General features: G+C 42.6%; 1 protein-coding gene across 1 annotated transcript in view; it reads left to right on the top strand.

Moving 5' to 3' along the window:
- Positions 1-16,597, top strand: part of LOC133655376 (adiponectin receptor protein 1-like) — a 38,633-nt gene extending 22,036 nt beyond the window's left edge. Inside the window, exons 4-8 of the mRNA XM_062055478.1 lie at positions 3,039-3,210; positions 3,273-3,459; positions 6,533-6,720; positions 6,812-7,005; positions 15,678-16,597. Of these exons, the coding sequence (XP_061911462.1) occupies positions 3,039-3,210; positions 3,273-3,459; positions 6,533-6,720; positions 6,812-7,005; positions 15,678-15,806 (870 nt within the window). The 3' untranslated portion in view covers positions 15,807-16,597. The remainder of the gene's footprint in view (positions 1-3,038; positions 3,211-3,272; positions 3,460-6,532; positions 6,721-6,811; positions 7,006-15,677) is intronic.
- The last annotated feature ends 660 nt before the right edge of the window (positions 16,598-17,257 follow it).

Genomic DNA, 17,257 nt, shown 5'->3' with positions numbered 1-17,257 from the left:
AAAAAATCGATTTTTTTAAAAATGAGAATCGATTCTGAATCGCACAACGTGAGGATCGCGATTCGAATTCGAATTTATTTTTTCCCACACCCCTAATATATATATATATATATATATATATATATATATATATATATATATATATATATATATATATATATATATATATATATATATATATATATATATATATATATTTATATATATATATGTGTGTGTGTATGTATGTATGTATACATATATATGTATACCTTGATATATATATATATATATATATATATATATATATATATATATATATATATATATATATATATATATATATATATATATATATATATATATATATATATATATATATATATATATATATATATATATATATATATGTGTGTGTGTGTGTGTGTATGTATACATATATATGCATATATATCTATATATATATATGCATATATATATACGTATATATGTATGTATTAGAGATGCGCGGATAGGCAATTATTTCATCCGCAACCGCATCACAAAAGTCGTCATCCACCCACCATCCACCCGAACTAACATTTTATCAAAACCACAACCGCCCGCCACCCGCCACCCACCCGTTGTTATATATCTAATATAGACGATGCAAGGCATTCCTGTTAAAGAAAGGAAACTGATCCAATGCAGCAGAGACATTCAATGCGTGCCACGCATTAATATCTCTTGGCCACGAATTAGAGGCTAAGAGATATTAATGCGTGATAATATTATTTATCATTATTATAATATTATTGTAATTTCCATTAAGAAAGTGTTAACTATTATTGTTGCTTTTTTTCCCTGGTCTTTAGTATTACCTTTTTTAGTTTGTCTCGTACCACGTTTGCAGCCGGCGTTGCAATCTTTTTATTTTTTTCTTCTTCTGCTGTTGTGTTGTGGTGTGCTGTGTCACGCCAAATTTCTTCCCCCTACAAAAACCTCCTCCCCCCCATTTACTTCCGTGGTCATGTTTCCTCTTACGTCATTGACAGCGATCGATAGCACTTCGGCTTTGACTGCCCGTCGCTGGAAGGATACTTCGTCTTTGACAGCTGCTGGAATCTGAAGAAATTGATTATTGGTTTTTTTTTGTACAGGCGCGAAACAGGACAGTCGCGTGCGGGTTAAGGACCCCCGGCAACTTTGTGACTTTATTGGACGCAGCCCCGGAAGTAAATGGGTGGGAAGGCTTTTGTAGGGGGGAAGAAATTTTGCGTGACAGCTGCAGCAGTACCTGATGAATAATTGCCTGTTTCAAAAAGTGCTGCTCGTTTTTCGTATGTGGGTAACAACATTTAACTATGTATTTTTTTTTTCTGAATTGGTTCAACCGCCACCCGCCCGAATCTATTTAAAATCTATTTTTTTCGTCATGCATCCGCCCGACCCGCGGATTATCCACGGACTCCGCGGTTGTGTTCGCAAACCGCGCATCTCTAGTATGGGTATATATATATATATGTATGTGTATATATACACTACCGTTCAAAAGTTTGGGGTCACATTGAAATGTCCTTATTTTTGAAGGAAAAGCACTGTACTTTTCAATGAAGATAACTTTAAACTAGTCTTAACTTTAAAGAAACACACTCTATACATTGCTAATGTGTTAAATGACTATTCTAGCTGCAAATGTCTGGTTTTTGGTGCAATATCTACATAGGTGTATAGAGGCCCATTTCCAGCAACTATCACTCCAGTGTTCTAATGGTACAATGTGTTTGCTCATTGGCTCAGAAGGCTAATTGATGATTAGAAAACCCTTGTGCAATCATGTTCACACATCTGAAAACAGTTTAGCTCGTTACAGAAGCTACAAAACTGACCTTCCTTTGAGCAGATTGAGTTTCTGGAGCATCACATTTGTGGGGTCAATTAAACGCTCAAAATGGCCAGAAAAAGAGAACTTTCATCTGAAACTCGACAGTCTATTCTTGTTCTTAGAAATGAAGGCTATTCCACAAAATTATTTGGGTGACCCCAAACTTTTGAACGGTAGTTTGTGTGTGTGTGTGTGTGTGTGTGTGTGTGTGTGTGTGTGTGTGTGTGTGTGTGTGTGTGTGTGTGTGTGTGTGTGTGTGTGTGTGTGTGTGTGTGTGTGTGTGTGTGTGTGTGTGTGTGTGTGTGTGTGTGTGTGTGTGTGTGTGTGTGTGTGTGTGTGTGTGTGTGTGTGTGTGTGTGTGTGTGTATATATTCATATATTACTCATTGTTAAACGCGGCCCTATGAGGGCAACCATAACTGCCATGTGGCCCTCAATGAAAACCAGTTTGACACCCCTGCTCTAACTGGTGTGTCACGTGATCACTGCCTGTGCGTAATGCCAAGACAACGGTCAAAACATACACTTTGATTAATCATCATTCATTTATGGTAACGGGATAATAAAAATAATAAAAATCACATTAACATTGACAGCCCTAATACTGACACTTTAGTAGGGATCGATCACACCTACTCTACGTCGAAGCTATAGCGGTTAGCTTCTTTTGTCGTCCTGCTCGATGTGTGTATGTGTAGCATGCTTAGCCATTCCTTTTACTCCCGTCAGCCAATGATAACCATAGTCATTTAGAAGCGGCTCGGCACTGTGGATAAACGATGCGTTCGTTGTAGCTTGTAGAAACGCACCCTCCTGTAATTCATGCATTTCTTAAGAAGAAATGTGGAAATGTAATGCATTCTCTTGTTTGAAGGAATCTTTCATGCGAGTACAATCTCTAGTCACGTTAACACTGGGACACAGCTGCGGTAAAGATCATCAGCCGATCGCCGATCAGTGAAAAAAGGCAAATGTTGGTTCCAGGTTTGATCATGGGATTAAAGTGTTTCAAATGTGTCCTCTTTAGATTTTCTTGCACATGGATGCACACGTTCAGTACCTAAAACCATTTCTAGTGTTGGGTTATTATGAGTTGTTTTACGAATTGGTGCAAGTGTATCTGGTCTGTCACAGAGACCTCACAGTGATAATGCAGTCAGATCACCAGTGGTCATACCTAGCATGTCTCTCACAGGTCTGGGAGGGGCGCTGGAGAGTCATTCCCTTCCATGTCCTGCCAGAGTGGCTCAAGGACAACGATTACCTCCTACACGGACATCGGCCTCCCATGCCTTCATTCCGGGCCTGCTTCGGAAGCATCTTCAGAATTCACACCGAGACCGGGAACATTTGGACTCATCTGTTAGGTGAGAATGCAAAGATGTTTTTAGGTCTGTGAGTCACGGCTAAACGGTTGTATCTCCCTCAGGGCTGATCCTGTTCCTGGGTCTGGGCACGCTAACCATGTTGCGGCCCAACATGTATTTCATGGCGCCGCTACAAGAGAAAGTGGTGTTCGGCATGTTCTTTCTGGGAGCTGTGCTCTGCCTCAGTTTCTCCTGGCTTTTCCATACCGTCTACTGCCACTCTGAGAAAGTGTCCCGCACCTTTTCCAAGTAAGACTCTTCTCCACACTTTTTGCAAACACTTCTCACTCATTGCTCACAAACATGCTCAACAAGTTGGACGGAGGAGCGTAACATTGTTTGACGTTGCACAATTCAACGTGTTTGAAAGAGGAACAAAGAGTTTGCCACCCCTTCCACGCCTCAGCAATTACTGATAGTTTCTTCAAATCTTGTGTTTGAATGTGAGTATTTTCTAATCAGAGGAGAAAACATTTTAAGAATGTGCAACAATTGACCTACGGCTTATCAAAAATACAAATATATTCTAGATCAGACCAATCTAAGTTTAAGACTAGATCTTACCAGTCTAAGACTATATATTCTAGATCAGACCAGTCTAAGACTATATATTCTAGATCAGACCAATCTAAGTTTAAGACTAGATCTTACCAGTCTTAAGACTCGATGTGACCAATCATAGTCTAAGACGAGATGTGATCAATCTAAGACTAGATGTGACCAATCTAAGACTAGATGTGACCAATCTAAGACTAATGTAACCAAACTAAGACTAGATGCGACCAATCTAAGTCTAAGACTGGATGCGACCAATCTAAGTCTGAGACTGGATGTGACCAATCTAAGTCTGAGACTGGATGTGACCAATCTAAGTATGAGACTGGATGTGACCAATCTAAGTATGAGACTGGATGTGACCAATCTAAGTATGAGACTGGATGTGACCAATCTAAGTATGAGACTGGATGTGACCAATCTAAGTATGAGACTAGATGTGACCAATCTAAGTTTAAGACTAGATGTGACCAATCTAAGTCTCACACTAGATGTGACTAATCTAAGTCTCACACTAGATGTGACCAATCTAAGTCTAAGTCCAGTGTTTCCCATAAACTGCCAAGATACCTGTGGTGGTGGGGGCGTGGCTATGGGCGTGGTCACCATGACATCATCTAGTAATTTGCATAATTTACTACAATGATATGATTTTCTCTAAAAAGGCTAAAAAGAATGTATACTTACTAATTAATAACAGTTTTGTTTTAAACGTCCATCCATCCATCCATCCATCCATCCATTTTACAATATAATTACAACACTTTATGTACATATTTATATACAGATTTGAACAATAAGTTATTAACTGAAATATATTTATTAATTGTGGTTCTTACAAAAAATATATCTTATAAAAATATAAAAGCTAAAATGTCTCTTAAAGCTCTGCCCCTTTAATTAGTGCATACTAAATAATTTAACTTTAGCCTACTACTACAACCATATTATTTACCAGCAACATAAAGTGAAACAGAGGCAGAGGTGTCCTGCCACAGTCAGTAACAAATAAACAGAAAACAGTAGTGGTGGTAGATAGACACAAAGCTTCATCAATCATCTGATCCACTGAACAAAGAGCTCCAAAAATCTTGATCCTACACTTCTCTTTTGTAAAGTAAATCTGAACAGCCGATATGGGCATTTACATCAACTATAGGATTTGCCTGAGAAGCTGGACAGGACAAAAATAAATAAATAAAATAAAATAAAAATTAAAAAAAAAAAAAAAAATGTTTGTGGCGGCCTTAATTCTTTCGTGGCAGGCCGCCACAAATAAATGAATGTGTGGGAAACGCTGAAGTCTAGATGTGACCAATCCACAAACCCCATTTCCATATGAGTTAGGAAATTGTGTTAGATGTAAATATAAACGGAATACAATGATTTGCAAATCATTTTCAACCCATATTCAGTTGAATATGCTACAAAGACAACATATTTGATGTTCAAACTGATAAACTTTTTTTTTTTGCAAATAATCATTAACTGAATTTGATGCCAGCAACACGTGACAAAGAAGTTGGGAAAGGTGGCAATAAATACTGATAAAGTCTAGGAATGCTCATCAAACACTTATTTGGAACATCCCACAGGTGAACAGGCAAATTGGGAACAGGTGGGTGCCATGATTGGGTATAAAAGTAGATTCCATGAAATGCTCAGTCATTCACAAACAAGGATGGGGCGAGGGTCACCACTTTGTCAACAAATGCGTGAGCAAATTGTTGAACAGAAATGCCGTCGGCTTCGCTGGGTCTGAGCTCATCTAAGATGGACTGATACAAAGTGGAAAAGTGTTCTGTGGTCTGACGAGTCCACATTTCAAATTGTTTTTGGAAACTGTGGACGTCGTGTCCTCCGGACCAAAGTGGAAAAGAACCATCCGGATTGTTATAAGCGCAAAGTTAAAAAGCCAGCATCTGTGATGGTATGGGGGTGTATTAGTGCCCAAGACATGGGTAACTTACACATCTGTGAAGGCGCCATTAATACTGAAAGGTACATACAGGTTTTGGAGCAACATATGTTGCCATCCAAGCAACGTTACCATGGACGCCCCTGCTTATTTCAGCAAGACAATGCCAAGCCACGTGTTACATCAACGTGGCTTCATAGTAAAAGAGTGCGGGTACTAGACTGGCCTGCCTGTAGTCCAGACCTGTCTCCCATTGAAAATGTGTGGCGCATTATGAAGCCTAAAATACCACAACGGAGACCCCGGACTGTTGAACAACTTAAGCTGTATATCAAGCAAGAATGGGAAAGAATTCCACCTGAGAAGCTTAAAAAATGTGTCTCCTCAGTTCCCAAACGTTTACTGAGTGTTGTTAAAAGGAAAGGCCATGTAACACAGTGGTAAAAATGCCCTTTCCCAACTACTTTGGCACGTGTTGCAGCCATGAAATTCTAAGTTAATTATTATTTGCAAAAAAAAAATAAAGTTTATGAGTTTGAACATCAAATATCTTGTCTTTGTAGTGCATTCAGTTGAATATGGGTTGAAAGGGATTTGCAAATCATTGTATTCCGTTTATATTTACATCTAACACAATTTCCCAACTCATATGGAAACGGGGTTTGTAAGTTAATAGTAACAATAGATGACTAATGTGTATACAAATAATTTAATAGTAACAATAGAGGATGTGTATGTATGTACTGTATACATGTATGTGTGTATGTGTATGTACGTATATATGTATGTATAAATGTGTTTATGTATGTGTATGTGTATACAAATCCTGTGTGGCTCTTTGTCCTCCAGGCTTGACTACTCAGGCATTGCTCTCCTCATCATGGGCTCTTTCGTGCCCTGGCTGTACTACTCCTTCTACTGCTCTCCTCAGCCTCGACTTATCTACCTCACCGTTGTTTGTGTACTCGGCATTGCCGCCATCATCGTGGCCCAGTGGGACCGCTTTTCCACACCTCGACACAGACCCACAAGAGCAGGTGATACATCAGCCACGATCACACGTGTCACCAATTGAGGTTTTGTTGTGCGATGAGTGGCCAACTGAGTTACCGTACCTTGTTGTCTAAGGTGTGTTCATGGGCCTGGGACTCAGCGGCATTGTTCCCACCATGCACTTCACCATTGAGGAGGGCTTTGTGAAGGCCACCACGGTGGGCCAGATGGGTTGGTTCTACCTGATGGGGGCCATGTATATCACTGGTGCTGGTCTGTATGCAGCCAGGATCCCCGAGCGCTACTTCCCTGGGAAGTGTGACATATGGGTAAGTTTGTTTTTCACTAGATTTGCTTGGAGAAATGATTTTTGAAACTCAGTTGGATACTAGTATCTATGTACTGTACAACCTTGATTCGCAAACTTTATTCATTCTTGAACATGGTTCGCATGGTTCCCCATAAGAAACAATGTAAACATGAACAGTATATACACTACCGTTCAAAAGATTGGGGTCACCCAAACAATTTTGTGGAATAGCCTTCATTTCTAAGAACAAGAATAGACTGTAGAGTTTCAGATGAAAGTTCTCTTTTTCTGGCCATTTTGAGCGTTTAATTGACCCCACAAATGTGATGCTCCAGAAACTCAATCTGCTCAAAGGAAGGTCAGTTTTGTAGCTTCTGTAACGAGCTAAACTGTTTTCAGATGTGTGAACATGATTGCACAAGGGTTTTCTAATCATCAATTAGCCTTCTGAGCCAATGAGCAAACGCATTGTACCATTAGAACACTGGAGTGATAGTTGCTGGAAATGGGCCTCTATACACCTATGTAGATATTGCACCAAAAACCAGACATTTGCAGCTAGAATAGTCATTTACCACATTAGCAATGTATAGAGTGTATTTCTTTAAAGTTAAGACTAGTTTAAAGTTATCTTCATTGAAAAGTACAGTGCTTTTCCTTCAAAAATAAGGACATTTCAATGTGACCCCAAACTTTTGAACGGTAGTGTATATACTGTATATGTTCTTGTATTTCCTCGAAGACTTCTATGGAAATACAAGAACCGAGACTCAGATTTCCCTCGCCCGGACGCGGGTCTCCGGGGACCCCCTCTGGAGCCAGGCCCGGAGTTGGGGCACGATGGCGAGCGCCTGGTGGCCGGGCCTGTCCCCATGGGGCCTGGCCGGACGCAGCCCGTAGAGGCAACATGGGTCCCCCCTCCAATGGGCTCACCACCCATAGCAGGGGCCATAGAGGTCGGGTGCAATGTGAGCTGGGCAGCAGCCGAAGGCAGGGCACTTGGCGGTCCGATCCTCGGCTACAGAAGCTAGCTCTTGGGACGTGGAATGTCACCTCGCTGGGGGAGAAGGAGCCTGAGCTAGTGCGCGAGGTGGAGAAGTTCCGGCGAGATATAGTCGGACTCACTTCGACGCACAGCAAGGGCTCTGGAACCAGTTCTCTCGAGAGGGGCTGGACTCTCTTCCACTCTGACGTTGCCAGCAGTGAGAGGCGACGGGCTGGGGTGGCAATTCTTGTTGTCCCCCGGCTCAAAGCCTGCACGTTGGAGTTCAACCCAGTGGACGAGAGGGTAGTGTTGCGTCGACAGCTCTTCCTCCCAAGGAAGTCAAAGTCTGCTGTCCACTCCCAAGTTCTTTTAATGGCAAATAAGCTGATGTTAAATTGACCACCAAAAGCAGTAGTTGGTATTTCGTTGTTTATTGTCAAAGCTTTGGCAATAATGAGACCAGCCTTGCCCAAACTATCCCGATGCGTGGCTCTATCCGGTCTGCCTTCTTCTCCCTCTTCCTGTACTCTTCTCCCCTTTTGTTTTGTCTACCGCTTGCATTCCATACGCTCCATGGCCTCAAACACACAGTCAACCTTTTACTAAGCAGACAATTTGGAAAAGCACTAGCTGTTTTGTAATATGACTACGGAAGTAAAAAGTAACACAAAATATGGATATATGGAAAATATCTCGTTCCATCACTCCCCCTTTGAGATCTTCTAATAAGATCTTTTACTACTAGTTAAACACTTCTAAAGCACGCCCCACATTAAAGTAGGTGCTGTTTTTTTCTTTGAGCAAGCTAGCAATAAAAACAACAGCATATTTACATTGGAGATAGATGGAGGGAGTCCACGTCACTGTCGTCATGGTCAGGGAAGGAAACCAACATTTCTCGAAAGTCTCCATTTTGCTCGACCCCCTTTAGAGTCATTACGAGTCCAGAAACAGGGTGGGGTTGACCTTCTAAAGCTCTAACAATGATGCGGGTGCATAAAGATTTAGCACAAGGGGCGATAAAGCAGCCACATGAGGCTATGATGGTCAAAAAAACTCCAATTGAGACCAGGACAGACTTAATTAGCTCAGTCCACCTGCCAAATGTGTTCTGGAGCCAATCTTTGAAGGGGTCAGAGGCCCCTGAAACTTCAGTAAGTTCCCTGGACAGGGCATGGAGGCCTTCTAAGGCCCTCTGAACTGAGCCATCGGGGGCAGTGTTGTTAGGAATGAAGGTATAGCATTGGTCACCAAACATTGCACACACACCTTCTTCCTTGGCTAGGATGCGATCAAGGGCTATGCGGTTCTGGATGGCCATGAGGGAGGTCGGGGCAAGTTGTTCAGCAAGTCCCTCAACGGCGTCACGAGTCAGGTTGGTCAGTCTCAACAGATTATAAAAAACATAGTTAATGCGTTCAACATTTTTAGTAGCCGTCACAGGGAAAATAGCACCAATGATAGGAAGGTTTTCGAAACCTGCACAGGATTCACACCACAATTTATGTTGTGAGGGGACCCCCCTAGGCTGGCCTATTGCATCAAAGTAAACACCATCAGGGTTCCTCGTCAAATCGAAGGAGCCCTTTACACTCCTCCGAGATAAAACATGACGGCGTCGGCGGGGAGTTAGAGTGGCAGCTGAGACAGGAGTTACAAGGGGAGTTAATTTGGTACCCACTAGAGTGAGTGGGGTCACCAGTCTAACCATAGCACAAAGCCCCACGGATAACTTTGGAATTCTAATGTACAATCTGTGCTCCCCACAATACCAGAATAAGTCAGCTCGTGCCCAAGGGCCTATCCTCGAGCCATCTATCAGTGTGGTGCACCAAGAAGGGTTAATGTCACCCAATTTGTTGGGGGACGAAGAGGGTCCTTTGAATTGAAAACACGTGTAATTCAGCTTTTGGGCCACAAATGGAAGAAGTCGGGTGGAATTGTCAACAGGAGGGTACACACTAGCCAACAAATCGCACCCTAGTGGCGTGGGTTCAGAGAACAAGGAAATAAGACAGTCTGAGCCATTTATGTCAGTCAACTTAAAAGGGGCGGGGTATGTGTGGGGAAAAGGACGTCCAGCGGAAGAAGCAACACAGTCACCCAGGTTTTGGCATCCACCTGAGCCACAGGTTGTCTGCACCCGCTCCTAAGGTCAAAGGTCAAAGTTACCAGGCCTTCGGTGGTGATGTCATTAGCACGCACGGATGTGAGCCTTTGAAACACCACCGAGGTGGGGTGGTACTTTAGGTGCTACAGAGGGTGTAGAGGTAGTTAACGCCCTCTCAAGGACATTAATTTTAATAATTCCTTTAGCGTCTGTATCAGTCAGGTCAAGCCCCAAAACAACATAAAAGGGACGATGGGCACAACTTACCAGAGTATGTTGTCTGCATCCGACACCAATGGTTCAGGGTTGAGTCGTAACAAATATAGAGGTTATTACCACGGTAATAGTTATTGTGTCCCCCGTAATTAATCACACTGCACAGGTCAAAAAATAAGTCTTGCTATCCCCTTTGACCCAGTCTATTTAAAGTCCGCTGTATGTTCTTAGACACTTGTCAGTCACTGTCGTCAGGAAGGATGAACTGAGACACAAAGACAGTAGAACACGCCCAAGCACCAGTCCGTCAGGGAACACTAGTCGGGTGTAACATCCTGCCTTTCGTCTATCAATATCAGAGTAATTCAGGTAACGAAACGGGGATAAACATCAAACTTTTCACTTAATATAACGACACAGATAGTTATGCTGAAAACAAGTAAGAGAAATTGGATAACTTCGACTATAAAGGCTGGTCTCAAATAAGGATATACCATATAGAAGTTGAAAAGAGTAATATAGGTAGAAAATCTCTCTCTCAGCGTCGTCTTCTGGGCTGGAGAATTATGTGAGTGTAATTAAAGCCTCGCTCTTCTATGACCTAGAGGGGGAGAGGTTACTAGCACAATCACCCCTTATGTGTGTTACTTCGTTAACACACACACTAAAAATGAGTCGTTTTCTGCTCCCGTTCTTCTTCAGATGCCTCAGGCTCAAAAGGCGCTTCTAGGGGGTCGAGTGGGGCAGATGATGTGGCGATGTCAGCAATGACATCTGCTGGTGATCTGTCAGGTTCTTCAGCAGGAGTGCAGAGGGAGAGGTGGTACCAGGTGTCCCCTTTACCAGCCAGTCGAAGGGCGTGGGACGTCCGTTCCACGACCTTGAAGGGACCAGTCCACCTGGGCTCCGTCCACTTGCGTTTGATGACTTTGAGCTTAACCCACTCAACGGGAGGGAGGGTCCCTGGAGTAGTGGATTGTGGTCCACGAATCTGTGCAGAGAAATTATTACACAAATTCTGAATTTTTTGTGTAAAATACAATTTTGGTTTTACGCTGAGTCCTCCTTCCATGGGGGGCTGCTGGTCCTGTGAATGGCTGACCTGTATGCAGCTCATAGGGTGAAAAACTCAAAGGGCGGTAAAACAGCTTTATTCACGGACCTTCAAATGATCATTAACGCTAATTGCAACATGTCAATCCAATTAAATTTGGTCTGTGCACAGATTTTAGCCAATTAGTTTTTTATGTTCTGGTCCATCCTTTCAACCTTGCCTTGGGACTCAGGATGGTACCCCAAACCTGTGTTCTAGTCCGAAAGCCTTTTCGACCAAGGCTAAGTGAGTATTTTTTTAAATGGTTGCCGTTGTCTGACCTAATCTTTTTGGGGAAACCATGTCGGGGTACTAGGTCATCCACAAGTCATTTAATTACTGATATTGCATCCTCTTTTGGGGTTGTTGTTGCTTCCGGCCAACCACTGTGATTGTCAACACAAGTCAGTACGTACCTTTTCCCTTGTACCGTATTGATCATATCAGTGAAATCAAAGACTATACATGGTTCACCCTCACCTCCTCCATATTCTAAATTTGATCTATTAAACTACTATCGATGTGTAAAATCGTTATTTTCAAATTAAAATTAGTTATAACTTCTTACCCGCGGTAAAAACGTTAAAACTATGGAATGTGTCAGAGTCGGATGATTGTCGATTTTGTTCCAAGGAGTCTGTATCCACCCTCACTCACCCCCTTCTGTTTCTGAAAAAAAAAGGACTGTGTTAGTCATACTATCACTTTCAGAAACATCTAAGAAAAAGGTCAGCTAATAGTCAAGTAGCGGAGGACAGGTCATGTTTGAGGTCAATGATTGTCTCTTTAGCCTCTATGGTCCACTGGGGGGTGTTGTTAGGGTAGGGGACCCCTTAGCGATATCACAAATAACTCAAACTCGACTAAACCCTATCTTTTATGTAATTTATTCAATATGGTGAAAGTAACAAAATATGCTTATATTTATATTGTCACCAATACTAGAAAAATACTACCCTTATGGCGGATGCTTTAGCAATAGTATTTTGAATTTTTACCACACCTGGTGGCCCCAATAATTCATTAAGTCAAGCTCATGTTGTAGAAAGTTGAATGATGCAGACACGTTTGTTACTGAATACTTTCTATCAGACTTCTGTCTTGACGACTATGTGTATGTAATGAGCAACTATAATTATTTGATATGCTTAAATATGTAATGTGTCGTTTTAGCTCAGCTGTTGTGTAGCTGCTAGCTCCTCGTAGCCTACAGGTGTCTAAAGTGCAGCCCATAGTTATGTGTTTAACATAACCATGGGCTAAACCTAAACAATTGAAAATGTGGTATTTGGGTGTCGGTGTAATGTTTGGCAGCTACGCCGTGTCTTATCATTGGACCTAAGTTCTTTGGTTTTGTAGGCGAGACAGAGAGCAAGGGAACAATGTGGGACACTATTGTGTCCATCTTATGCCATGCTAGCTGTTGCAAAGATAGGTCAACATGAGCAGCCACACCTTGAGTTCCAACATATATAAATAATCATAACATATGGCGAGTCGGGTGGCAGAACACACGGAAGCATCTCAGTCAGTCAGGGTTTTCACCGTTAGAGCCATTCCTGTTGTTTCAGGCTGTGGTATGAGCTCATGGAGTAGTCTTGGTAGTGGTGTCGCAGCTGGGTGGTTCAGCCGTCAGGTAACACCAGGAATGTTCCTTCTTTGCGATTTGAATGTCAGGGTACAGTCTGTAAAGGAGGTCCAGCAATCTGAACCGGAAGTGGTTTGGTGACAGGTAACCTTCTTGTGACCCCAGCGAAGCCTTCGACCTTTAAAGAGGAAGCACACAGTTTTTTTGGTACCTCTGCATTCAGAATCGAATGGGTGGCTGATAAAATTGTCCGTTGACACTCATGTCCAGCAGGGGTCCTGTCGGTACTTCCTGCTGCGGCTCCTGAGGTGGGCGTCCTCTTACACGCCTTCGTGTTTGTTTGTTGGCACGACGGAACCTTTCCTGTTCGGAAATGTTCGGACAGTCACGACTCCAGTGACCAGGCTGGTCACAGCCGAAACAGTGTCTACCCCAGACCGGCTTTGAAGCATCGTGTTGTCCACCACCCGAGTCCAACCGCACGTCTGTTGAGGATTCTTTCCTCCACCTGTTGGAACTCAAAAGCAAGGTCACCCACTGCCGAATATACCCTAGCTGATCTTTGACCTTTTGGTTCTTTTAACCTTTTATCTTCAGCGATCTGTAATTTAAGTAGTCGTTTCCTTGTTGCTCTGTCATTAGCCCTATTTTGCATGGGATGAATAAAATGTCCTGCCATATATTGTTTTTGGCACCGTGTATATCAGGGTTAACTTTGTCCAAAGTGTTTGGCCAAAGGTTCCCTCCCGGAGGTACAGGTGGGAAAGCAAGGTCAACAATGGCTTGCATGTATGCATCGGCAAGAAACTTATATTGTAGTATGTCCAAAGTGTTAATGTCATGTGTCAAAAATGTCTGCCGGAGAAAATGGTCAGACGTGTACAAGGGGTTAATTTTCGGAGGCAGGATTAATCTTAGAGGGGGCGTGTTAATACCTCCTTCTCTTGTCACTGGAGTAGGGGGCGGTGACTTAGTCAAAGTCTGGGCGGATCGTTTGAATTGTCTTGCGCATGCGCGGCAGACAAAAAACCAATCAGTTCATTCTGTCATTAATCATCGTTTCTTTTGCTGCATTTCGTTTTTCCACGTAATCCCCGTTTACTTTTATCATACGCCAAACTCTTAAATTCTCTCCCTGAGTGTTCCATTTTCACCAGCGCACACACACACACACACACACACTCACACTCAGCAGCACACACACACACGAGCACGCGTAAGCACTCCCACTCACACACACTCACACTCAGCAGCACACTCTCTGCGTTTCACTTTACCATAAAACTTCCACTTACTTTTTTTTTTTTTTAAATTTATTTTTTATTTTACCAGACGTTTGAGTTCACGACTTTTCGAGTATTGTAAACTCCCTCTTAACCCTTTCAAGGAACGTTCTCCTTTTTTTTCCCTTTTTTTTTTTTTTTTTCTCTACCTGCTAGTTCCATTGTCGACAACCGTCCATTCAATTGATCATTGAACGGCAGCCAATCATCACATTTTGCCCCGCCGCCATCACATTTCTGTTTGTCACACTCCAAGGCCATTGTGTCTATATTTTCTTAATTCTAGTGCCCTCAACGCAAAGGGATCTTCCAACCCGGGAGTCTTTATTGTACCTTTTACAAATGGCCTCCAGCCTTTTCCTTACGTTTCAGTGCCCTCTTATCGTCACTGGGATCTTGCAACCCGAACTCATTAAGGGACGACCAAATTCCCAGTGTAAGCTACACCCAACTATTAGTTCACTCGTCAATGAAACTGCCCGTCACGGTAATCGAGACACAATGGCGTGAGTTGACCACTTATTTACAATTTTAATGCAATGGCAGGCTCGGCAAAGATGCAATCAATCTATCGAAATCACAACTCTGCGTGCTGGGGTTCAATATAGTGTTTGACTTACAGACTTCAGGACAGACTCCTAACGCAGATTTTATCTAAAAAGAAAGGTTCTGCTCACCTTGAATTGGCCAATAGAGTCTGTCCAGAAGATTGCAAGAAGTCATCGATCAACAGCGTGCCATCTCGGACGAAGCCCCCAAATTGTTGCGTCGACAGCTCTTCCTCCCAAGGAAGTCAAAGTCTGCTGTCCACTCCCAAGTTCTTTTAATGGCAAATAAGCTGATGTTAAATTGACCACCAAAAGCAGTAGTTGGTATTTCGTTGTTTATTGTCAAAGCTTTGGCAATAATGAGACCAGCCTTGCCCAAACTATCCCGATGCGTGGCTCTATCCGGTCTGCCTTCTTCTCCCTCTTCCTGTACTCTTCTCCCCTTTTGTTTTGTCTACCGCTTGCATTCCAGACGCTCCATGGCCTCAAACACACAGTCAACCTTTTACTAAGCAGACAATTTGGAAAAGCACTAGCTGTTTTGTAATATGACTACGGAAGTAAAAAGTAACACAAAATATGGATATATGGAAAATATCTCGTTCCATCAGTAGCTTCCCTCCGCCTTCGGGTGGGGGGATGGGTCCTGACTGTTGTTAGCGCTTACGCGCCAAACAGCAGCTCAGAGTACCCACCCTTTTTGGTATGGAGACAACCCCACTCTGTGGTAAGGTGTCAGGTTGCCAAAAGGTGGACATCTCCTCTTCTGTGGAAGTAAAACAGGATGTTTCTCACCCCCCAACAGTCCTAACGTGTGTATTCCTGCCGCCCCACCATGACCAGCGTGTTCTCTTCCTTCTCCTCCCAGTTCCACTCCCATCAGATCTTTCACGTCCTGGTGGTGGCAGCAGCCTTCGTCCACTTCTACGGCGTCTCTAACCTGCAGGAGTTCCGCTACGGCCTGGAGGGAGGATGCACGGACGACTCTCTGCTCTGAGAGGCCAGACTGTGACTTCTTGTTTCCTTTATAGCCACACGCACACACACACACACACACACACACACAGTAAAATGCTGCTGGATGTCCTTCTAGTTACCTTTCGATCCTTATCTATGTCTAATTTGCTCACAGGGTGTGGGGTTTGGGTGTTATTTTATTTTCCTACCTTGGCTTATTTTTGCTCCAATGAAGTAGCATTAACTCGCCAACAAGCACTCTGAGGAGCCCTCAACGGACCCTCCTTTGTCAGTAATAAAACTTGAAAGTTGCATCCCATGTCAAATCAGCAGAAATGCAAAATCCCCCATAAGTGAAGTCCGCCTGCATGTGACAGGCGCTAACAGAATATTGTTGCCAGTGGGAACCGATCATTCTGTCCGGGCCAGAGGATGAATGTACTTTCTGATGTTTTAACGCCACTCCAGGGGCCACACGTGTAGGAATACGATATCGGTGCGGGTATACCGGATGTGTTATTGTTTTAGTGCTAACATTTGTGCAGCTGTTGCTTGAAATATGGCATAACCACAAACCAATCTATTACCACTCCACGGTAAGCCCACTAGAAATCCTACTAAATCACTTAGTCATGAAGTGTATATACTTTTAAATCAGACCTGGGCAAATTAAGGCCCGGGGGCCACATGCGGCCCGCCGGACATTCCCAAATATTTTTTTTTAGATCTTTAATCTGGAAACTGTAGCTGCCATTATGATGTGCAGTGATGTTTTCTAATGACCATAAGTCTTGAACTATACCAGGCCTAGGCAATTATTTTGACTCGAGGGGGGGGGGGGTTTCAAGAAAAAAAATGTGTCTGGGGGCCAGTATATCTATGTTTAGGAACACTAATACAAAACCTCACAATAATGTCTGATTGAATGCAAAAAATGTTATGAGAAACCGCCAAAAAAAACGGAATGGAATTTTAAATTTTTCTATGAAGGATAAAACACTGAATATTGACAACATACGAACGTCACACCCCCTCTCCATCGACATATTTTACAATCAAGCAAAACGCAACAAAAATGCAATAAACACAGCGAAATATGAACGCGAAGGGTAAAAAAAACCCCACTTACAATCTGATATATCACTAAGTTTTAGAACTTTGTTGCGAAAATCTCCTTCCGTGTCTGTCCCTGACACCCACATTTCAGGTTGGCCACTCTGGAAACACTCTGTCGAAACAAACCATGCCCACACTGCTTGGTGCCTCGTCTGAGCTGCTGTGACTTAGATTACCATAGTAACTAATTAGATTACCACAGTAACTAATTAGATTACCACAGTAACTCATCAGATTGCCATAGTAACTAATTAGATTACCACAGTAACTAATTAGATTACGGCAGTAACTCATCAGATTACCATATTAACTAATTAGATTACCACAGTAACTCTTAAGATTACCATAGTAACTAATTAGATTACCATAGTAACT

Source organism: Entelurus aequoreus, linkage group LG01 (assembly GCF_033978785.1).
Source record: "Entelurus aequoreus isolate RoL-2023_Sb linkage group LG01, RoL_Eaeq_v1.1, whole genome shotgun sequence".
In the NCBI taxonomy this organism is placed as follows: domain Eukaryota; kingdom Metazoa; phylum Chordata; class Actinopteri; order Syngnathiformes; family Syngnathidae; genus Entelurus; species Entelurus aequoreus.
This window is presented reverse-complemented; position numbering and strand designations above follow the sequence as displayed.